At 34.7% G+C, this 24,694-nt stretch overlaps 1 protein-coding gene across 1 annotated transcript in view; it reads left to right on the top strand.

Moving 5' to 3' along the window:
- LOC103255935 (teneurin-1-like) overlaps nucleotides 1–23,444 on the top strand; it is a gene marked incomplete at its 3' end in the record, with an annotated part of 68,312 nt that extends 44,868 nt beyond the window's left edge. The window contains exon 4 of the mRNA XM_008053842.1: nucleotides 23,292–23,444. Within this exon, the coding sequence (XP_008052033.1) occupies nucleotides 23,292–23,444 (153 nt within the window). The remainder of the gene's footprint in view (nucleotides 1–23,291) is intronic.
- Between the last annotated feature and the right edge of the window lie 1,250 nt (nucleotides 23,445–24,694).

Below are 24,694 nucleotides of genomic sequence, written 5' to 3'. Positions count from 1 at the left end.
GTGGACCCTGAAGATTTACCATAATACTATAAGAAAGGGATTGGCAGTAGTGGGATACTGCTGGGGTGGAGGGGAGGAGGACACAACATCAATAAGGGTACCTGATCTCAAACCAGGCAAAATGGGGATCTAAGGGAGGCCCAAACTTTACCTGTATGATGACCACTTGTATACCTAATCCTGAATTGTACACCAAATATTTAAAATAAAATAAAAATAAATTTAAAAGATAATAGCATAAAAGTAATTGGTAGAAAAAGTACAAACCTTATTAAATACCAAAAGAAATTTTGAAAATTAAAAAACTACATAAATACAATAAAATTAGCATAATACCCTAAATATAGCATGAAATAATATCAAGTTAAGACCAAATTTATTTGGCATACCAACAAATGTAAATGAGTGTAACATCTGTATTAAAAAGAATATATTTTCAAAATAACCCATACGTAAAACCCAATTGTATGAGGTTTACAAGAGACATGCCTAAAATAAGAAGTGGCTAAATTTAAAAAAAAAAAAGGGTTTACCATGCACATGGAAGCAGTAAGAAAGTGAGTTCTTTTTTCTTTTCTTTTCATGATTTATTTTTATTTTCTTTTTTTTTTTTACAGTTAATTTTTTTTAAAAAGATATGGTCTACAATTCAGGGTTAGGTATACAAATGTTCATTATGCATGTACCTTTGTTGATGAAGTGTGCCCCCACCCTGGCAGATTCCCACTACCGCCAATCCCACCCCCACTCTCCCCTGACAGTTCCCCACTATTACCAATCCTTTTCTTATAGTATTTCAATAGTTGTTCAAGGTCTACTTATAAGTGAGAACATGTGATACTCAGTTCTTTGTTTCTGTGATAGGTCACTCAGTATTATAGATTCTAAGTCCATCCAGGTTTCTATGAAGTTCATAATTTTGTCCTTCTTTATGACTGTGTAATATTCCATCATGTATATGTACCACATTTTTTTATCCAGTCCTCTTTTGACGGGCAGCATGGTTTGTTCCATGTTTTTGCTATTGTGAACAATGCTGCAATAAACATACATGTGCAGGTATCTTTTTCATGGAGTGATTTGAGTTCCTCCAGGTATATTCCCAGTAGGGGATTGTGGTGTCGTATGAAAGGTTGATTTTTAGATCTTTTAGGAATTGCCAAACTATTTTCCACAGAGGCTGCATTAGTTTACACTCCCACCAACAGTGTAGAAGTGTTCCCTTTTTGCTGTATCCTCTCCAGCATATGTTGTTTTAGGTTATTGATGATAGCCATCCTGACTGGAGTTAGGTGGTATGTCAGTGTGGTTTTAATTTGCATTTCTTTGATGACTAGTGAGGCTGAACATTTTTTCATGTATCTGTTGGCTGTTCATATATCTTCTTTGTGATGTGTCTATTAAAACAGCCTGGTATTGGTACAAGAACAGGCATATAAACCAATGGAACAGGATAGAGATTCCAGAAGCAAAACTGTAATTTCTCAACCAACACATCTTCGACAAAGTCTCTACCACCAACCACTGGGGAGAGGAGAACCTATTTAGTAAATGGTGCTGGGAAAACTGGCTGGCCACATGCAGAAGATTAAAACAAGACCCCTACCTATCACCATACACAAAAAACAACTCTAAGTGGATCAAAGACCTAAATGTAAAACCTCAAACTATAAGATTCCTAGTAAATACAGGAGACACCCTTATGGAAATTGGAACTAGCAACCAATTCCTGATCAAAACCCTAGGTGCCCATGCCATAAGAGATAAGATAGCCAAGTGGGACCTCAACAAACTAACAAGCTTCTACAAAGTCAAGGAAACTATTAAGAGAGCAGGGAGACAGCCCACGGACTGGGAAAAAATATTTGCTAACTGTATGTCTGACAAAGGACTAACATCTAGAACCTTACAAGGAACTCAAATCTGCCAAAAAGAAAAAGCAAGCAACCCCATTACAAAGTGGGCAAAAGAAAATGAGTCTTATCATCCTCAGGCAAAGTAGAACTCAGGCAAAAAAAAAATTAAACACAGCACAGAAAATAATTTATAATAAAGTGTGCGTATGTACCAAGTATCTCAACAACCACCTTTTTAAAGCAAAAATTTTAATTTTTTTAATTTTAATTTTTTTAACTTTTAAATTTTGTATTTTAAAGATGTCAGGTGCAATTCAGGGTTAGGTATACAAATGTTCATTATGCAGGTACCCTTGTTGATGAGATGGGCCCCCCTCCCCTGGCAGTTTCCCTCAACTCTCAACTGCCAATCCCACCCCCACCTCCCCTGGCAGTTTCCCACTATTGCCAATCCCTTTCTTATAGAATTATGATAATTGCTCAAAGTCCGCTTATGAGTGAGAACATATGGCACTCTGTTCTTTGTTTCTATGATAAATCACTGAGTATCATACACTCCAAATACATCCAAGTTGCTGCAAAGTTCATATGTCTGTCCTTCTTTATGGTTGCATAATACTTCATTGTGTATATGCACCACATTTTTAAAATCCAGTCCAGTTTTGATGGGCTGCATGGTTGGTTCCATGTTTTCCATTGTGACTAGAAAGCAGAAACTTTAAAAAAGTACAAAGAAACCTTACAGAGATGCAAGGAGAAATGTACAAAAACACACTGGTAATAAGAAATTTTAACCCACAACTTTAAGTTCAAGACATGTCACATGGACAAAAACTGAATAAGTATATAGAAGAACTAAAAGCAAAATCAATAAGATAGGTCTTATGTTTATGTATTAAACCTAACACCATGATAATAGAGAATATTCCTCCTTCTTAAAGTTTTATAGAACATCAACAAAATTTGATCATGTATTAAGTCACAACTTAGTGAGTTTCGTGAATTAGAAATAATGCAAACATCATTTCCATATCATGGTAAAACGAAACTACAGACTATTAATACAGGTTAAAAAATTAAATAGCCTTTCATCTAGAGATTTTATAAATTTTAAATCACTCTTTTGTGAAAGGGGAAATAAAGCATAAAATTACAAAATTTCTAAGAAAATCGACAATGAACACACGTGCCAAAATTTATGAAATGCAATTAAATCATTTATAAGAGAATTCAAATCAATAAAATGAAAGAAAATAAATCTTAAAATCAATTTAAAAAATGAGAAAAAGCACAAGGAAAGAAATATGAAAGGTAAATCATAAATTAATGGAATGGGAAACAAAAAAAGAAAAAGAAAAAAATGATGCTAAAAATCAGCAAATAGGCAGACCACAAACAACTTTAAGTCCTGTTCCCAAACCAGGCAAAGTGAGGACTGATGGGCAGCGCAAACTTCACCTGTACAATGACCACTTATGTATCTAACCTTGAATTGTACCCCACATCTTTAAAATAAGTAACTAAATAAAATAAATAACTTTAACTCAAGAGAAAAGGGGAAATATATGCAAAATAAGAAATGAAAGGAAATAACTATTGAAACAGAGGACAGTTTTTAAAAACTGTAAGTGATGACTTTGCATGAATCTCTTTCATAATGGTTTAATCATTTTGTATACCCACCAGTAATGTGTGAAAGTACCTATTTCTCTATGGACATTGCTACCAGACTGTGTTGCAAACCTTCTAATTTTTGTCAAATTGATAGTATGGAAATGATATCTTAGTGTAGTTTTATCTTATATTTATCTTGCTATGAGTACAGCATATTTGTATATGTTTAAGAATCTTTTTGCGAACTGTCTCTTACCTATTTTTCTATTTTTTGCTCTATTTTGTTTCCAATTGCAATTTTTGTGTATTAATATTCATTATTTTTAATATATCATTCAGACTGTGTGCCCTCAGGAGGATATATTTTAATGATAAAAACACGAACTTTGAACATTACTTAGTAGGCTCTGTTCTAGTAGTGGTTTGGGTTAATAATTCTATTTTGTGTGTCGTGTAGAATAAGCAAATAAGTAAATATACTGATGTTACTGGGAATAGGGTTCACTGTGTGAAAAAGGAAATAAAAATGTGGGATGAGAAAGAAAAAGCTTTGTCGTACTGGATTAAAATTGGGAGTATCTATATGAACTCATGCTTTAAAAATATTCATGTAATGTGTCTTAGTTGGTGTTGCTATAAAGAAATATCTGAGGTTGGGTGATTTATGAAAATAAGAGATTTATTTGGCTCACAGTTCTGCAGGTTGTACAAAAAGTATGGTGCTGGCATCTGCATCTGGTGAGGCTCTCAAATTGCTGCCACTCGTGATAGAAGAAAAAGGGGAACTGGCATGTGCAAAGATTATAAGACAAGAAAAGAGGTTAAACACAGGGGAGAGGGATGCCAGGCTTTTTAAACAACCAGCTCTCAGAAAAACTAATAGAGAAAGAAGAGAACTCACTGGTTACTGTGAAGACAGCACAAACCCATTCATGAGGGATCCAGCCTTATGACCCAAGCACTTTCCATTATGCCTCACCTCCAACACAAGGGATCAAATTTCAGCATGAGGGTTGGAGGATCAAATAACCAAACTATAACAATAAAAATATGTGTGTACACACACACAAGCCAAGCAGGTTATAAAATCTAAGACTTGTTCTTTGTATAAATATTCTTGCTCTGACCCCTGAAAAAACATAAAAGCAATGACACCTCAGTACCTCAGTAGTAATAAGCACACCTCATACCCAAACTTTGATTTCTATATACATTTTCTACCAAACTCTCCTTGAAGAAATGCTGTTCTAGGTCTGTGGCAGGGAAGGTAAATATAAGATTAGCTTAGGATATCTTGTGCTACAAAGCAGGCATGTGAAAATGACATAAGAACCAGTTTGAAGAGACTCCCCATGGCCAAATTTGAGCATCAAAACAAAACAAAACAATGATGGTAATTGGTTATACATTGAACAAAAACAGAAATAACTTAGGATTGTAATTAATTTTAATTTAAGTCATGTAGGTTCCTTTATACATAATCATAGCCTCATTTAAATTAGATATTAGGGGAGTCCCTCCTACCCCACAGTTTTGCTTTCTGCAGTTTCAGTTACCCATGGTCAACCGCAGTCTGAAAATATTATATACAATACGATATTTTGAGAGAGACCACATTCATGTAACTTTCATTACAGTAGATTGCTGTAACTGTTCTATCTTATTATTGTTAATATTTTACTGTGCTTAATTTATGAATTAAATTTTATCACAATAATGTGTGTATAGGAAAAAAGATTGTATTTATAGAGTTTGGTACTGTCTGTGGTTTCAGGCACCCATTGGGAATCTTGGAACATATGCCCTATGAATGAAAAGGAATTACTGTATTATTTCTAATTTACATATGAGGGAACTGACACTCAGATAATTTAAGAAGCTTGCCCTATATCATACAGCCAATAAATGGAAGAGCCATTACTCTTCAGGTCTGTCTGACACAAAAAGAGCCTGTGCCCTCGCTTATTACACAAAACAACCTCTAAAGATGAGTTCATACTATATACTGTTTTATTACCTGATTTATGAACATTTTTTCTCTGTTATGAAATATTTTTTGCAACATTATTTTTAATGGCAACACAATCTTTTATTGTATATAGGCATTGAGTTAGGCACCTCACCGTGCTGAAGGTGAGGCATTATGGGAGGTGCTTGGGTCATAAGGGTGTAGCCCTCATAAATGGTTTTGTGCTGTCTTCACAGTAACCAGTGAGTTCTCTTCTTTCTCTATTAGCTTCTATGAAAGCTGGTTGTTTAAAAAACCTGGCACCCCTCTCCCCCATGTTTTGCCTCTTCTCTTGCCTTATACTGTCTGCAGATGCCAGCTCCTCTTTCCCTTCCATCATGAGTATTATTCAATATCCTGCTGTTAAATAAAACATAATGTTGAATATAAATGTTTTAAGTCTATTCAGACCCTTCTCTTAGTATAAATTTCTAAACATGGAACTTCTCGATAAAAATTTTTTTAAAAAATTCTAGCCGGGCTCGGTGGCTCAGCCTGTAATGCCGCACCTTTGGGCGGCTGAGGTGAGTGGATTGCCTGAGCCCACGGGTTCGAGACCCGCCTGGGCAGCGAGACCTCATCTCTACAATAAATCAAAAAATCAGCCGAGCATGGTAGCGCATGACTGTGATTCCGGCTACTTGGAAGGCTGAGGCGGAAGGATCGCCGGAGCCCAGCAGGTCGAGGCTGCGGTGACCGGGAGCGGCCACTGCATTCCAGTCTAGGCGACAGAATGAGACTCAAACTCAAAAAAAAAAAAAAAAATTCTAGTACAGTAAATCTATATTGTCAATTTGTCTAAACATTTGGAACACTTTACATTACCAGCAATATGTGAGGGTGCTAATTTATCTGAACTTTTAAAAAGGTTGACATAATCATTTCTAAAACAGAAAAGAAGATATTTTGATAGGTAAAAGTTTACTTTCAGTGTTTTTGCTTGCATTTTCCTGCCAGATTTATTGAAGTATAATGAAATATATTGAGGTATGCATGACAAATAAAAATTTCATATATTTCAGGTATAGAAAGTGATATTTTGGTACATGTATACTTTATAAATGATTGCCACAATCAAATGAACATATCCAACGTTTTACATAGTTACCTTTTTTGGAGATTAGAGCATTTAAGATGTACTCTTTTAGAAAAATTTAAGTATATAATACAGTATTATTAACTATAGCCACCATGCTGTAATTAGATCTTTAGAACTTATTCTTCATGCATAATGAAACTTTGTATCCTTAGACCATCTCCCCATGTCCTCTACTCCCAGTTCCTGACAGCCACCGTTCTGCTCTCTGCTTCTATGAGTTTGATTTTTTTAGATTCCATGTATACATGAGATTATGCAGAAGTCTGACTGATTTCACTTAGCATAATGTCCTCTAGGTTCATCCATGCTTTTGCAAATGACAAGATTTCCTTAAAGTTGAGTAGTATTCCATTGTGTGTATGTATGTGTGTGTGTTTGTGCATATAACATTTTATTTATCCATTAATCTCTTGATGGACACTTAGGGAGTTTTCATACTTTGACATAAAGTCTACTTGTCTTGACTATTTTGTCTGATAAAATTATAACCACTCCTACCTACCTTCTTTCAGTTACCATTTGCATGAAATATGTTTCCATTCATTTCTAGCCTATGTGTGCTCATAAAGCTAAAGTGAGCCTCTTGTAGATAGGTTATAGTTGGATTGTGTTTTGTATCTATCAAACCAATCAGTCTTCTGATTTGCTAATTTAACTCACAATTTATTGATAGGTAAGGACTTACTATTGCTATTTTTAAAATTGTTTTGTTTTATATTTCCTTTGCTCCTTTATTGTTCTCTTTCTGTCTTTCTTTGTGATTATATAATTTTTGTAATGGTTTACTTTAATTCCTTTCTCTTTGCCTTTTGTGTATCTATTACAGGTTTTTTTTCTTTATGGTTACCATGAAAATTACCTAAAACATTTTATAGCTATAACAGTCTATTTTTAGTTGATAACAACTTAACTTCAACTAGACACAAAACTCTGCAATTTAACTTCCCCTTCACATTTTATATTATTGATGCCACAATTTGCATTGTTTATATTGTGTATCCATTAGCATACTGTTGCAGCTGTAGCTATTTTTAATACTTTTGCTTTTTATCTTGTATATTAGAGTCAAAAGTGATTGATATACCATTATTGCACTATTATTCTGAATTTGACTATACAGATGTTCCAGAGTGACATCCCAATAAACTCATTGTAAGTTGAAAATATTATAAGTCAAAAATGCATTTCATATTTCTATACTACCAAACAGTATAGCTTAGCCTAGCCTAGCTTAAACATGGCCAAAACACTTACATTGGGACAGCAGAACAAAATCATCTGGCAACACAGTACACTGTAGAGTATTGACTGTCTACCCTCATGATCATGTGGCTAACTGGAAACTGTGACTTGGAAACACTGCCCAACATCACAAGAGAGTACTGTACTACTTTCTACTCAAAGTATATCACTTTCCTGCCATCATAATATCAAAAAATCATTAGCCAAACCCTTTGTAAATCAGAGACTGTCTGTATTTTTACCTTTACACTGAATTTTATTATCCTTCCTTTTCTATTTATTCACTTATTTATTTTAATTGAAAAGTAAAAATTAAATGTTTTTACATGTTTTAAAATATGTATTCTTTATAGAATGGCTAAATTAAGCTTTAATTTTTTTACTTTTGTGTGTCTTCATACCTTTTTTTACTGATTAGTTAGCATCCTTTATTTACCACTTGAAAAACTCCCATTAGCATTTCCCAAAGGTAGGAAATGGTGATGAACTCTGTTAGTTTTTGTTTCTAGACAGAAATTATTTATTTCTTCTTCACTTATAAGGGCAATTTTGCCATTTATAATATACTCGGTTGATAGTTTTATTTGTTTTGTTTGTTTGTTTTAACACTTTGAATATATCAATCTACTCTCTCTTACCCTGCTAGGATTTTGTGGAAAAATTTACTGATAGCCTTTTGGAGATTCCCGTGTATATGATAAGTCACTTTTTGCTTACTGCTATCAAAATTCTTTTTTCATTAACTTTTGATATTTTAGTTATGTTTTAGTGTGCGGCTTTTTATGTTTAAAGTATTTGGAGTTATTTGGGCTTCATCAATATGAATGTTCATTTCCCTTTCCAAATTTGGGAAGTTTTCTGTCATTATTTCTTTAAATAAGCTTTTCAGGCATTTCTTATTATTTATTCTTTGGAACTCCCATAATGTGTATATTGATTTGCTTGAAGGTGTCCCATAGGTATCATAGACTTTCTTCACTCTTAATTTGTCCTTATTTTATTCTTCTTACTGAGTAACTTCACATGACCTGTCTTTGATCTCATTGATTCTTTCTTTTGCTAGATTGAGTCCATTGTTGAAGCTGTGTATAAAATTTTTCAGTTTAGTCATTGTGATTTTAGCTCTATGTTTTTTGACTGGTTATTTTTGATGGTTTCTATATCTTTGTTGAGTTTCTCATATTGCTTATGTGTTGTTTTATTGATTTTATTTAGTTGTCTGTGTTCTCTTATAGATTACTGAGTGCCTTTAAGTCAATTAGGTTGAATTCTTTGTCAGGCAGTTCTTAAATCTCCATTTCTTTTTTCTTTTCTTTTCTTTTTTTTTTTTTTTTTTTGAGTCAGAGTCTCAGGCTGGAGTGCAGTGGTACACTCATGGTCACCACAGACCTGACCTGCTGGGCTCAGGCAATCCTTCCACCTTAGCCTTCCAAGTAGCTGGAACTACAGGGGTTTACCGCCACGCCTGGCTAATTTTTAAAATTTATTGCAGAGATTATCAACAACTCAAAAAATAACAGCTGCTGGAGAGGGTGTGGTGAAAAGGGAACACTTCTACACTGTTGGTGGGAGTGTAAACTAGTGCAACCTCTGTGGAAAGCAGTGTGGCGATTCTTAAAAGCTCTAAATACCAACCTCCCATATGACCCCGCAATCCCCCTACTGGGAATATATCCTGAAGAACACAAATCACTCTATAAAAAAGATACCTGCACACGCATGTTTATCGCAGCATCGTTCACAATAGCAAGAACCTGGAAACAGCCATGCTGCCCGTCAAAAGAGGACTGGATTAAAAAAATGTGGTACATATACACGATGGAATACTACACAGCCATAAAAAAGAACAAAATCATGAATTTCGCTGCAACCTGGATGGAACTAGAGTCTATAATACTGAGTGACCTCTCACAGAAACAAAGATCCGAGTATCACATGTTCTCACTCATATAATGGACCTTAAACATCCAATGCAACACTATACAAAAATGACTGACCGTACTGGGAAACTATGGTGGGGGGAGGGAGATGGGATTAACAAATATCTGTCTGGGAATGGGGAAACACCCCATATCAACAGGGTGCCTGAATGAAACGCAATTGTATACCTAACCCTTAACTGTACCACACAACTTCACAATAAAAAAAAAGAAAAAGAAAAAAAAAAAAGAAATAATGACCAATTGATAAGCTGAAAAAAAAAATTTATTGCAGAGATCAGGTCTCACCAAGTTGCCTGGGCTGATCTTGAACACCTGGGCTTGGGCAATTCTCTCACCTCTATCTCTCAAAGTGCGGAATTGCAGGTGTGAGCCACTGCACCCAGCCCCAAATCACCATTTCTTTAGGATGGGTTTCAGGTGCTTTATTTTTTTCTTTTGATAGTGTCATATTTCCCTGATTATGATCCTTGTGGCTTTGGCACCTCCTCCAGTCTTTACAGACTTGTATCAGTAGGAAAACCTTTCACCAATCATCTTCTCCAGGGATTCTGTGGGCCATCTAGCAAAATCTGCTGGCAGGATTATTGCTGAAATACTTGAGCTGGTGGGCCTAGTGCCTGGGTCAGTAGGCACATGGGCCTGGATCTGGAGTCCACAGATGTCAAACTTGTGCCTGGGGCCATGGCCCATAGCCTGGCACTGGGGTAGACATGAAGACTGGGTATGCAGGGGTAGGCCTGGATCCAGGATCCAGGAAGGCCAGCCTGGAGCTTGGGGCTATGAGGACTAGCCTGGCACTTGGTGGGCCTGGAGCCTGGGTCCACAGAGGCTGACCTGAAGTCTGAAGCCCGAAGCCACAGGGGCCAGCTAAGTTTAGTGTTGGGCATGGAGCTTAGGTTTATGGGGACCATCCCGGAGCTTCAGGCCATGAAAACTTGCCTGTCACTAGGGCAGACTTGTAACTTTGGTCAGCAGGGGTCAGCCTATTACCAGGCTTCCTTGGGGTGGGTATGGTGCTAGGTTCTGCAGTGAAGTTAGATGTTCACTTCACTTTCTCCTACTTGGGGAGTGTCTCTCTCCACACTAAGGTTTAGGAGAGGGGTAATGCAAATAATGGAAAACTGTCCTTTCTGCCCTCTTCAATGTATCTTTTCTTACTTCTGTGCTCCAACAGGGGCTTTAGCCACTCACTTAGATTTCTTAGCTCTTGTGAAGAAATTTTTGAGCATGGATGGTTGTTCAAATTAATGTTTCTGTGAGAGTGTAAGCATGGGAAACTTTTATCTACTATTGCTAATGTTATCCTCTATCTTGCTTTTTAAAATTGCCACTATGGTTGAATATTTTAAATTGTCACTGTTATTTTCATTTCTTATTTTATGAATTGCCTATTGATGTCTTTTGTCCATGTTTCTATTGGAAAGTTCAGCTGATATTCAGTGATTTATAAGGCACTTTATAAAGATTTTAACCTAAACTACATACTTTAGCATTGCATTAAAAAACAAAATTGCAGTTTTAAACAATAGGAAAATTTTTTTAAATGGAGAGATTGATATATTATTTTCCCATATTTGCTAACATAATGGCAAGAGATTTTAAGAAACTTTTAGAAAAAATTTAGACCAATTTTCAGGGATGATATGAAATTGAGTAAACTTGTTACTGTCCACCTTTTCTTTAAAGAAAATCTTGAATCTATTTCAAAAACAGGAAACAATGCTTTGGACTACAAAGTAATCAGTTTTAACAAAAATACTAAAAAGACTAAAGTAAAAAAGAGAAGAGATTGTAAAAGCAATAGAAAATATATTGTATATATTTGACCTCAATTCCATGTGACCCAGTAATCCAGTAAAAATAACCCATGTCCTTATAAAAATATTATTTTACTGATGTACACATGTTCTGAATTGGATGGTTTTTTACAAAGCGTCCATTTCTCTCCTATGAACTTACTCGAAATGGATGGGCAAAATTAGTTTGACTAATCAGTTTGTGGTAAAGAATAGACTTTTTCACTATGCCAAAGCAACTGGTTGGCATAAAAATTTGCCCTGTATCATTGGCCTCATTAACCCAATAGTACAGACAAATTACTTCAGTACTAAATGTCATTGAAAAGAAGAAATGGATTACACTTTCTCTTGGCCTTGAATAAGACAGAAGCACTGTGGTTTGGTGGAACAAAACTGAGGCAGAAAAACAAGGTTCTATTTTTCTAAGTTCTTTCTGTACCCTAGGATAAACATTTTTCCTCTCTACGTTTTAGTTCCTTCTTATGTAAAATGAGGAGATTGAACCAAATGGTTTGTCCGTGGTGTTTTCTTTCCCAAATAAACAATTTTAGAACACTTTTAGATTTTCAGAAAAGTTGCAATGCTAGTACAGGTAGAGACCATACACTCCACATTTGGTTTATCCTACTGTTAGCATCCCATATCACTATGGTACAATTTTTACAACTAGGAAACCAACATTAATAATTAGTATTAACTCACTTGACACTTGATTTAGATATCATCAGTTTTTCCTCAATTTCCTTTTTCTGTTCCAGAATTCAGTTCAGAATGGTATATTTCATTAATTGTTATGTCTTCTTATCCTCCTCTGGTCTGTAACAGTTTTCTGTCCTAGATGACCTTGACAACTTTGAGTAGCTCTGGTCAGGTTTTCTGGAAAATGTCCCTCAATTTGGATGTTGCTGATGTAAATCTCATGTTTAAACTGGAGTTATGGGTTCAGGAAATGAAGACCAGAGATATGCCATTATCATCACATCATAATAATTGTATATATTATCATGTACATATTATTGTTAATGATGATAACCTTTATCACTCAGCCGAGGTAGTGTTTTCCAAATTTCCTCACTTTAAAATTACTTCTTCCCTCATTTCAAACTATACTCAACTAGTTTGTGATTTTTTTTTAGCTCAGACCATAATTTTATTATGTTACAGACAGATTCCCATATCTATCAATTTGCTGGAGTTGAATCCATCATCCAGGATTGCAAACTTGTGCTGGGAAACTCAGCTGAAAATTTCCTGGGACCCATTTCATACTATATGGCTATGTGGAAATTATGAGTTATGTTTCATAAAATAAGACTCTGTTTTATGCTAACCTTTATAAACATGTATTCTATTAAGAAAGGATGACTTCTTTAAAAATCTTAGGGATCCTCTAATTTCTGAAATCCTTTACCAAGAGAACCCAAAACATACAACTTCTAAATCCCAGTGGCCATGGTGATGGAAAAAAGCAAATTAGAGTTTTGGGGATGTTGATGGGAGATGAGAAGAAAAACGAATATCTGTTCTATATTAAACCAATGATTTGAAATTAAGAATTTAGGCAAGTTTTTTTTTTTTTAAACTGAATACAGCTGTGTGAAAATGGCAGCTGATGTTCTTTCAAAGACATAAGTCCTTGGATATTACTCTCTCCAGAAAAACACAACTACATAATCCTTTCCTAGGGCATGAAAGCAGAGGATTCAATGAGCAAATGACCTTCTGCCATTTTCCACTCCCAAGATGGCTTTGTAAAGGCTAGTTTAAGGGGAAAATGTATCCCCCTTAATGACAATGGTTAATATTTATTGGGCATTTAGTATGTGCCAAAAATTTTTCTAGGTACCCTATATATAGTGACTCATTTCACCCTCACAATAACTTTGTGGAGAAGGTGCTATTATTATGCACATTTTTATAGTGAGCATACCGAGACACAAAGATTAAACAACTTGCCCCAAATCACACAACTTGTTAGTAGCAGAGGTGAGATTTAAACCAAGGAATGGTGTTTCCAGAATCCTTGTTCTTTAGTAGACCGCATGAGAACTGCCTCCTTTCATATAGTGTAAACTCCAATAAGTGCAAGGTTTTTGTAACCAGTTACTGTTACATCCTCAGTACTTAGGACAATATCTAATACACAGTATTCAGCCATCTATGGCCATACCACCCCAAACGCACCCAATCTGTTTTGATCGCGGAAGTAATCAGCCAACAAGTAATTGTTGCATGAAAGAAGGAAAAGGCTTAAGGATCCTGATCATAAATCAACCCCATTTTAATAATGAATTGGTGATTCTTGAGAAGAATGCTGCCATGGTGTCACCTCAGAAAACTCAGAACAAACTGGGTCCTTACAATCTCCACCACTTCATTCTCTCTACTTCCTTATCTGATCAAATTTTATGTGGCAGCTAAGAAGGCTGTGTAATTTTCTACACTCGTCATTTTCCATCCTCTTTATCATATTTCCTGCTTCCCTAGCCCCATATAAGCCCTCTCTTTAATGTTAACTGAATAATCAGGTAATGGAAGGGATTTTAAAAATCTCAATATCAGAAAGACACATACCATGTAGCTATGGCTATGACTGCACGATGCTAAATCAGAAAAGTGAGTTTCAAAGCATCAGCTACCAGGGGTTGTGGAAATAAATCAGTGAGTACATTTTCATTTTTAGCTTATATACAGGACAAATGGGTAAGAGGAGAAGAGAGCTATGTAGGTCTATTTCTTATGCTCTGTAGTCATAAGTTTTGTTGAGTCTTTTAAAAAGAACTTATCATAATACTATAAGAAAGGGATTGACAGTAGTGGAACACTGCCAGGGGAGGGAGTAGGGACACATAACATCAATAAGGGTACCCGATCTCAAACCAGGTGAAGTGGAAACCAAAGGAAGGCCCAAACTTAACCTGTACAATGACCACTATGTACCTAAGCCTGAATTGTACCAGACATCTTTAAAATATAAATAAAATAAAAATCCACAAAAACTAAAGTCACTTTAAAAAAAAAAGAACTTGGATATTATTGCCAGTAAATACTCAAACCAGGAAAGAGGGTGAGAGGCTATTTAGGAAGTTAAGAGACTTCCGTTATCAATAATGAAGAAGTGATGGGCAGTGATTTGGACCATAGTAAAAGAGAGAATTCGTTGAGCAGAAAATAAAGTAAAATGGGAAAGGAAAAGGAAATTTTAAAGAAGAATAAAAAGTACTGATTGCTAGCTAAATTGATATTTTTACTGCATTATTCATTAAACTGTTTTTTAAATTTACTCCATCATTATGCTGCTTATTCTTACTGACGCTACAAAGTAAATAATAATACACAAATCAATAAGATTTTAGTTATAGAGTGCACTTATTGGTGCTGTGACTAGAGATGAAACTACTAAATAATTGTGTCTGTCTGATAAGGAATACACAGATGGGCCTGTTATGCAACTGTAAATGAAGATCATATATTAAACCTGTGATAAGGTACCCAAAAGGACATGTTACTTACAAATATTGTTGTAGCATTGGAATGGAAAAAATAAAATATGTAGTAAATGAAAGTTTTAAGATAATATAATATAGAACTGGGATATTAAAATGATTTATTACTTTGATAGAATCTTTTTAACCTGGGCATTGGACAATACTAAGACAAAAAATAAAAAGTATGCTGCAATAGAGAATAATTCATTTCATTTAGGAGAGGAAATGTAGGGATTCAAACACGTGAAACAACAATAAAGGTGTCCTCATTGCCTCTGCTGTACTGTCTCAATTTTTTTCTTAATTGGCATTTAATTTTACCATTTCATCATGTCAGACTTGCAAAATGTGTTATAGAAAACTGTTTGAGTTAAAATGCTTCTTTTCTCTTTTTTTATTTTCTTTCTTTTAATTAGCAAAGTTCTTTCTTTCAAAGGGAATTCTACCCATACCCGACATAACAGCTTTTCAGGCTTTCAAAAATGTTTAAAAGGGATCTCAAAGCCATATTGACTACATTCAAATTGCTTTGAAAAAGAACATTTAAGTATGTTTAATTTATGTTCATGATGTAATGCAAGCACAGATAATATTTTTCATAGAATATGTATATGTATAACTCTAGGGGGAAAAAAGAGAAAACTTGAATGGAACTGCTGAGGCAATAGTAAGGTACCATAAATAAACATGCATTACTTCCTTTATTTAGTTTTTGAGAAATGCTTCTCTGAAAACTAATGGTTTTCAATCCTGCATGTAATCTGGTTATTACCAGGCTAAAACTCAGATCTGAAGGTAATTTATCAAAGGGCTATAAGCTCATTCATATACCAATTTGATGTTTAATATAATAAAATGGGATTTATTTTAAGATGGAAAGATAACCTGGTTTCTGTAATGTTAGCAGTCACTGCATTTAATTCAAGTAGCATTTATTTTTGCAGTGATATTCCTTATTACAGAAGCATCTAGTCTCACTTGATGGCCACCGAAGTATCGGTCTGGTGAGATTGCTTCCCACAGGAGTTAAGTTGAAAGCCTGAAGTCATCAGGGGTCACCATCTGGGTAATATACTTTGTATATTTTTTCAGAAAGGGAACTGTCTAACATACAAATAGATCTGTAGCTTTGACAAGCTTTGGAAGTAAAGTACAAAAGCTGTAGCATTCCCTAGCCTGAAGGAACATGAAGCAAGATATGTAAGGGAACTAGTGGGGGAGAAATGCTGACAAAAAGGGAAAACAAAGTATCTTGAAAAATATCACATGCTTTTGTCTTGGCATGCTTTGAAACATGACATCACCCATAATAGTCAGGACTTCATTTGTGAGACAGATTTCAAGCTTTCTAAATAGGGATATTTAGTTGAATTAGAAAATGATGCCAACAAATTCTTGCAACAAATAAATATGACATCCCTAGCGGAATATGTGTGCATTTTCAGGTGCAAGATTAATTCCTTAAAGCAAAGTTATATTTACCTTAAACATACTGCAATATCAAGGTTCACTTGTATATTTATTATCAAAGCCATATTTACTTTATTAAATGTATGCAAGTATTATCTGTAAGAGAGTGAACACACAATACCACAAGATATAGAATAACATGAGAAGTAGTCCTATCTTCTGATACTAGCACTATAAAGATATTACAATAAATTTAAATACCTAAGAGGAATTCTTCCTGACATCCAATTTTTCTTTATTTGGATATTTTAAGAATAAAATTTGTAGGCCACTGGATTTCCAACTATATTCTTTAGAGCTTTTGGGCCTCCAATTCCTATTAATCAAATGAGTTCTGTTTTATGTATTTGGGGATTATTTGAGGGGGGGGAGATTATTCATATTCAATTGCCGAATGGTTCTGTTGCTTAAACATGTTTTGAAAATTTCTATTTCACACAAAAAACAGTAATAAAAGAGATGAAATAAAAACAATGCAACTATTCATTCAGTTTAACAAAGGTTTGTTGAGCACTTATTTTTAATTATATAATACATGAATATATTATAATTTTAAAAGATACAAAAATACTATGAAAATGTCAAAGAATCCTTTCAGTTCCCCCTTCTTCCCACTCTAAAGATCAATAGTTTTGTACGCATCCTTTCAATCTTTCAATGCATTTGTATACATACATATTTTCTACTTAAACAGGTTCATAGGATATGCATTGTTTTTCATACATTGCCTCTTTTGCATACAAACCTTAGAACCTTTTCCTTATCAGTACATATAGGTCACTCAGTGATATGCTGATAAATGTTTAACAACCAGCTCTCTGGGACAAAAAGCCCTGATTTGCAGCATTTGTAAAGACACCCACCATGGCTGATTTTCACTGCCAATATAAAGTCGCTGGAGGTAGAATTGGAAAGAGATGTGCACAGTTGGCGCTTGTAAACCAATGCAAGCTAGCTTTAGCATTACACTGAATCAGTCCTTTTTCTCTCTTTTTTTGGCTTTTGATTTTTGAAATAATTTTAGACTTACAGAAAAGATGCAAACATAGCATAGAATCCCTGCATTCCTGTCAAAGAACTTCCCCCAGTGTTAACATTTTGCATAACGATAGTACAATTACTAAAACCAAGAAATTAGCATTGGTATGATGCTGTTAACTAAACCTAGAGTTCATTTCAGATTTTTCCAGTTTTTTCCCCTGTCTTTTCTGTTCCAGAATCTTTTCTAAAATCTTACATAGAACCCAGTTGTCATGTCTCCTTAATTTCCTTCAAACTGACAATTTTTCAATATCTGTCCTTTTAAGTCTTACACAGGATTTTATAAAATGTATGTACCACTCTCCCATAAATGGATATATTTGTTGCTCTAATTTTTTTACTATATTAACAAAGTCAAAATATCAACAGTGCCATCGTGAATTTTCTTATACATGACTCTTTATGCACATATGTGATTATTTATTTAGTACAGACTCTTAGAGATAGAATTCCTTGGTCAAGGAACATTTCCAATTGAAAATGTGATAGATCTAAAAATTGCCTTGCAATAATGCTTTACCACTTTGCAGTCCTATCCGCAGTACTTCCTGACTATCCAGCACAGGACAGGAAAATGAAGCCATGGCTTAATAATGATAAAGCAGATGCATAAACAGGTATCTTCAACATAGTATGGTAGATTCTATGATAAGGTGCTAAAAGTGAAACATGATATTTCTTTGTGAAATGTTCTACATTGTCAAGATCATCACTGTCCAATAAAATATAATGGAAACCACGTATGTAACTTAAAATACCATAGTCATATTAAAAAGTAAAAAGAAACAAATGAACTTAATTTAAATATGATTTTTACTTAATCTTATATATCACAAATATTATAATTTCAGTGTGTAATCAATGTAAAAATTATTCATGTGCAATTTTGCATTCTGTCTTTTATACTAAGTCTTTGACTCTGATTAACCACGTTTCAAATGCACAATAAGCACATATGATGAGTAGTTACCATAATGAACAACACAGGCCTAAGTCATTCAGCATGTATTTCCCACATTAACTTCTGAACTCTTTTTTGTAAGTGCATATTTGCCTCTTGAAGGGGAGTGGAATGGGGAAGTTTAATTGATTATAAATGTTGATAGAGACCACCAGTCTTATTTAAGAGAAACTAAGTCCAACATTCTGACAAATTGCAAAGAGATAACTCTAGAGAGAGACTTGGAGGTTTCTATAGAAATGTGCAAGTTAAGAAAAACTTCTGCTCATAGAGTCAGCCGGTCTTGAGATTCAAGGTGCTTGATTGAGTTTGGCAACTGGGGACAACAAGATAATCTATTTGTTACCTTAACTTTGTAATGAATTTATAAGTTCAGAGCACAGCTCCTTGCAGTTGGATAAAACAAGAAGGGTAATAATTATAAAATGTACAATACTCATCTCCAGGGAACATTTGTTAAAAGAGCATTAGAGACTGCCATTCTTAATCAACTGAAAAGACATTACTCCTGGAATATCTGAATAGGCATACACAGTCTGTCCAACCATTGAATTTCAGTGAAATGCAAATAACAGGATTGGTATTCCCTGAGAAATCTGGGTAATATTCATCTCAACTAATTGAATATGTATATTTTTACACATGTCTAAAGAGAAACAGTACCTTTGACCTTGCTTGGGATCAGTATTTATATCTACTACCAGCAGTGCTCACTTAAAGATATATATTCTGGTATGTGATATTTTAGTTTTATTACTTTCTATTCTCGTCTTATTTATTGGTGACTGGCTTGTAAAGTTGATTAGAGCACTGAGATAAGATTACGGGTCCAATTCTTCTGTGTATGAGTTTCCTACCACTCTTTGCATTTTTGATTGAGCCACACTGAGTTCTTTAGTTTTCCTCAAACACTCCACTTTTGTTCCTCTACCTGGAATGCTTTTCCACCAGCTATTCATAATGGCTTCACTTCATTTTGATATTGGTTCAGATATCACCTCCTCCTATATGCCTTCTCTGACCACAATTACCTATTTTTTTCTTTATGGTACTTATAACTACCTGACATTATCATGTTTATTTATTTTTTATAACAGTTATATTCTATTTTATATTACATCATATATTTTTTCTTTGTTTTTCTTAATCCACCACCCTCTCATATAAATTCTGGGAGGGTGGAGACTTTTTTCTGGTTTTTTCACTGCTATAAACTTAGAAAAACAGTACTTGATTGAGTTTGGCATAAAGTAGGCACTCAAAAAATTGTTGAATCAATATATGAATATAACTTAGCATTGCCTTGTTCATTATCAATTATATCATAATTCTAGCTATTTGGTTCATAATGCCGATATTGGGTTTGGGGTACTCTCCTAAAGAGTGTGGCTCTAAACACATAGCATAGATCTGAATGGATATCCACTAGAAATTTAAGAATGCTGTATCTTCTTCCTCTGTTCAATGCTGGCATGCAGCCAGTGTATACTGCTTGGACTATATTGGCTGCGTACATCTGATACCTATTTTCATTGGTCAGTACCTATGCTGTCCTGGCTGTTAAACATCTTTAATATAAATTCTGCTTATATTCACAACAGTCCTAGTGTGCCTGGCACACGCTTTGAAAATGTTTGTTGACTATATCAATAAATACATTCCCATAAGTGAAGTTCTATCATATTTTTCTAGCAGTGTACTGGTATACCCCAAAGGTCAACATAATTTTATACAGTGGTCTTAGTATGAACAAAATATTGTTTATTTCCAATGAAACTTGAACATTGAATTGTTTAGTTATCACAGTGTACCTTATACATAAATATATTTGGGGGCTTACTTTCATAAGTCAGCATATGGAAGTTCAGTTTAGAGCAAAGAAAAGGACAGTAGCCTTGTCATGTCTATAGCAAGCAATTAACTCTTTATATATTCATGAAACTGTGCATTACAAGCAGCTTGGTTCCTAAAAAAGATATAGTAGATTGAAGAAGTTATAAAGCTTCACTGCTCTCAAAAGTATTCTGCTAAATGTGTCCCTACTTCTTTATCTGTCTTGATTAGCTGGAAGGAGTCCATTTCATTTGATGGTGAAAAATTAATTCCTACCTTATATATTTTGAAGTGAATCTCACCACATGCGTTTTCTCTCATTTTAGTGCCCTCAGGAAACTGGCTTAACTTAAATAAAGTATATTACATAGCCCCTGTGGTCTTTAAAATGAGAACTACTATGCCTTTTGTTACATATGATCCATCTAATTTCACAAAAGCAATTGAACCAAGGAAATGAAACACATTTTCAATATAGTTTCTACTATCCATCATAATCAAATTATTTAGGGGGAAGAATAGACTAAATTTTCTGAAAACCTGAAAAAAAACACTTTTAATTGGAACAAGTATGTTAAACCAAACTTAAAGTCCTTTGGTAAGAAAATCTCAGCTATGTCACTAATATAGCTTTATTAGTGTGCCATACCGTACCTTACTCAGAACCACTATCCTTTGAGTTGGAATTGTTTCCAATAATTGCAAGAGAAATTCATCAGGCATCACTGGCTTTAATCCAAAGAAAAGGGTAGAAACCAATTAAATGCTTAAACGTTTTAAGGATAAATTAGAAAGTGGGTGTTAGAAATCTCTTTAGCGCCAACTAAAAGTGGATGAAGGATTTTCAAATAGGCTATCTGGCCAGCTACTCTGTTCTTAGTCACTAATTCAAATACTACCTATGAGTGTTACACATACTAATTAGCCTCTTTTGGTCTGCCTAAGAACACAAAGAAGAAATATGAAATGGCTTATGAGTAGATTCACTTCTTTTTTTTCTTTTAGTGGGATTTGGTTGATGTTGAAAATGCAATGAGAAAACAAATAAGAGTTTTCTCCAGTTTCTGCCCTAGGCACTGTTCTCTCTTAACATGCTCTCCCTTCAGTGACCTCATTTACTCTCACAACTTCAGCTGTTGCCTCTGTGCATATATAACTTTACTGTCTTGTTCTAGCCCTAATATTCCTCTAACTTCAAACCTCCTGTGGTTAACATCACTATCTGGATGGACCATCAATCCTTGGAACTCAGCATTCCTAAAGCTGAATGAAATGCAATCCTCCCATCTTCTCACCTTGCCTGGTACCACACATTCAAATAGTCATCATTTAGTAAAACACATATTCAGCATAAACATCTTGTAGCAAGTGCTGGGCTAAGTGAAGAATTTCCTAACTCTATTAATGGTTCTACCATTTTTTCAATACTCAGGCTCAAAACTTCAGTCATTTTATAGTCCTCCCTCCTTTCCCTCACTTTTTTCTATGCTCTCCTCCAGCATCTCTCTCTCTCTCCCTCTCTCTCTCTCTCTCTCTCTCTCTCTCTCTCTCTCTCACACACACACACACACACACACACACACACACAGAGAGAGAGAGAGAGAGAGAGAGAGAGAGAGAGATTGATTGTTGCCAAATCCTAAGGTGCCATTTATGCAATTTCTAATTAAGGAATCTCCTTTTTTGCATTCCCACTGCAAATAATTGAGACACTCCCATAACGCCACTCTATTTGAGGCACTAATTACTTCTCGCCTAGATTATTGCAATGCCATACCAATCAGTTTATTTGTCAAACCTTTAGACTTCCAATCCATCCTTCTCCCCACTACTACTGGATTTATCTTTCTATGAAATATGTTCTGATTACATCATTTATTCATCAAAAACCCTTCAATACGCCCTCATTGCTATCTAATTCATCTTCTTAAAGAAAACTGATCATATCAGTCTCCTACTCAGAAAATAGAAATGCCTCTCTGTTGTCTAACAAATAGAATCCAAATATCTAAGTGTGGCATCCAGTGTCCTCCACAATACAACTCTAATCTACCTTTCTGGCCTTAACTTCCATTACCACCTACATATATACCCCTACTGGGGTCCCTAGCAACTTCCTTTGCCTGAGACACATCCTGTACTTTACAAAAGCATATTTTGTTTAACCTGCCTCCTCTCCTCACTCATTGCTGTCACCCATCAAAGCCCTACACATCCTTCAAACTCCATCTCCAATACTACTTCCTTCATAAAATTATTTTTGATCAGCCCAACCAGTTTTAATCTACTCTTTCTTTAAATCATTGCTTTTAAAACAAAAGCTTCTTTTTTCCCAGATAATAAACATCACACATATGCATTGTAAAAAAAATGGAAATACAAAAATCATAAAAAAGGAAAATTCTCCAGAAGCTACTCATACTGTTAACATGTTGCTATATATCCTTCCAGACCCTTTTCTCTCCAAACATAAACACACACAGACACACACACACACACACACACACACACACACACACACACACACACACTTCAGATCATACTATTCATACTGATAGTAGCCTCATATTTTTTATTTGATGCATCATGAATATTTTCCATGTATGGTCTCCTGCAACATGATATTTACTTTCCCAACAATTATTTGATTAACCCCCTCTTGATGAATATTTATATTGATCATAACTTTCTAATATTATTTTCAAATATTACAATGGATAGTCTTATAGTTTGGTAACATTTATCGTTAATTCATCGAAATTGAATTGTTGGCTTAAAGGATAAGCCAAATTTTAAGTTCTTCCTGAACTGCAAGGCACTTGAAATCCAAGGCATCTTTTTGAACTCCAACGCATTTTTAGGTGCAGAGGGATAGCTGGTTTGGAGACCTTCTCAATGAGCCTGGAATAAGTTAATGTATGGCTTGTTTTCTTGCAGCAGTACATTTGTTCGGCCTGACATGGCAGTTGCAACCAGTTGAAGGAGAGCTCTATGCAAATGGAGTTAGCAAAGGGAACAGAGGGACCGAGGCCATGGATACTACTTACTCTCCAATTGGAGGAAAAGTTTCCGATAAATCAGAGAAAAAAGGTACAGTGATCAAAATGATTGATTGACTATTGATTACTTTTCTTCTAATTTGGTAATTAGGACCATATCTGGGATGGTTTCACTTCATATTATATTTCATGATCACTTGAGAGAAGTACTCTACGTGGACAGCATAAATACATGTAAATGTCTGCTGAAAGCAAATTTTCCTTTTCTCCAGTGCCCTGAATATAAACCAATTAAACTTTTCAAATATATTGGCAATTTTGAAAATAGATAAATATTTACAGAATGGAGGCTTCAATACAATGGAAATTGCATTTTGCATTTAACTACCCTGAAGCAACGTGGGATTTTGATTAAGTTCTCTGTGTCCAAGCCCAGCATTTATATGTAACATTTTACAAAGGGTTTATGGAAATTTCTTCCGTTCATAATAAGAAAAAGCCTTTTCTGCTTAATGTAAAGGTGAATGCTTATGTCAAAGTTAAATAATATGAATTTTTTTCTAGAAAGGGAACATAAGTTCTTCCTACTTGGGGGAAAGAAAAAAAAATCACTTTGAGTCCTGAATTGTTAAATTTAACCAACACAAGCTTGAACTAACTGACATATTTACAATAAATGTCACAGTAACAGCACTCCCAACATCTTATTCACATTGAATGATCTTAGCCTTAATGTACAAGCATTGAAAATAGCTAGAAGTTTTTATTATGATTTTTCCTTAAAAAGGATTCAGTACAGAAGGAATCAAGCTATATAACGTTTCAGAAAGCCAAATGGTAAAGTAGAAATTGAGAACAAAATGCATAACCAGCACTATCCTGGGTAATTTCAGATCAAAAGTAAACAAATAAATGAATGAATGACCCAAGCCTTACCCCCAAAAAGCTTACAATTTTATATGGGTAATAAAACAGTTTTATTTTGGTTCATTAGTTGCAAATATGATATCATTTTGCTTTATACAGTAGTCATTTGGGTTACTACTTTTCACTAGTGCTTTTAATTTCTTTTGGGGGTTGTTTATGGGTTTTGTTTTGTTTTTGTTTGCTTTTGAAAAAGTAACTTTGCTTTTGAAAGTAATCAAAGCTTCAGTAAAAATGAATGCTTAGGGTTCAGGAAAATATTATGGTTGTTCTTGTTTCCAATTGATGATGCAGTTTCCTTTATGTCCTCGTTTGAAATACTTATTTCTAGCCTAGACTAAGCTTTCCTAGCAGTTTTATTGTTACTTCTGGAAGAAGCTGAGGGGACTACAGGATTCAAAGGTAGCAGAGAAAAGG

The sequence above is a fragment of the Carlito syrichta genome, unplaced genomic scaffold (genome assembly GCF_000164805.1).
Source record: "Carlito syrichta isolate Samal-C Ts95f unplaced genomic scaffold, Tarsius_syrichta-2.0.1 Scaffold288740, whole genome shotgun sequence".
Lineage (NCBI taxonomy): Eukaryota > Metazoa > Chordata > Mammalia > Primates > Tarsiidae > Carlito > Carlito syrichta.
Note: the sequence above shows the minus strand (reverse complement) of the source record. Positions and strands in the feature narration are given on the sequence as shown.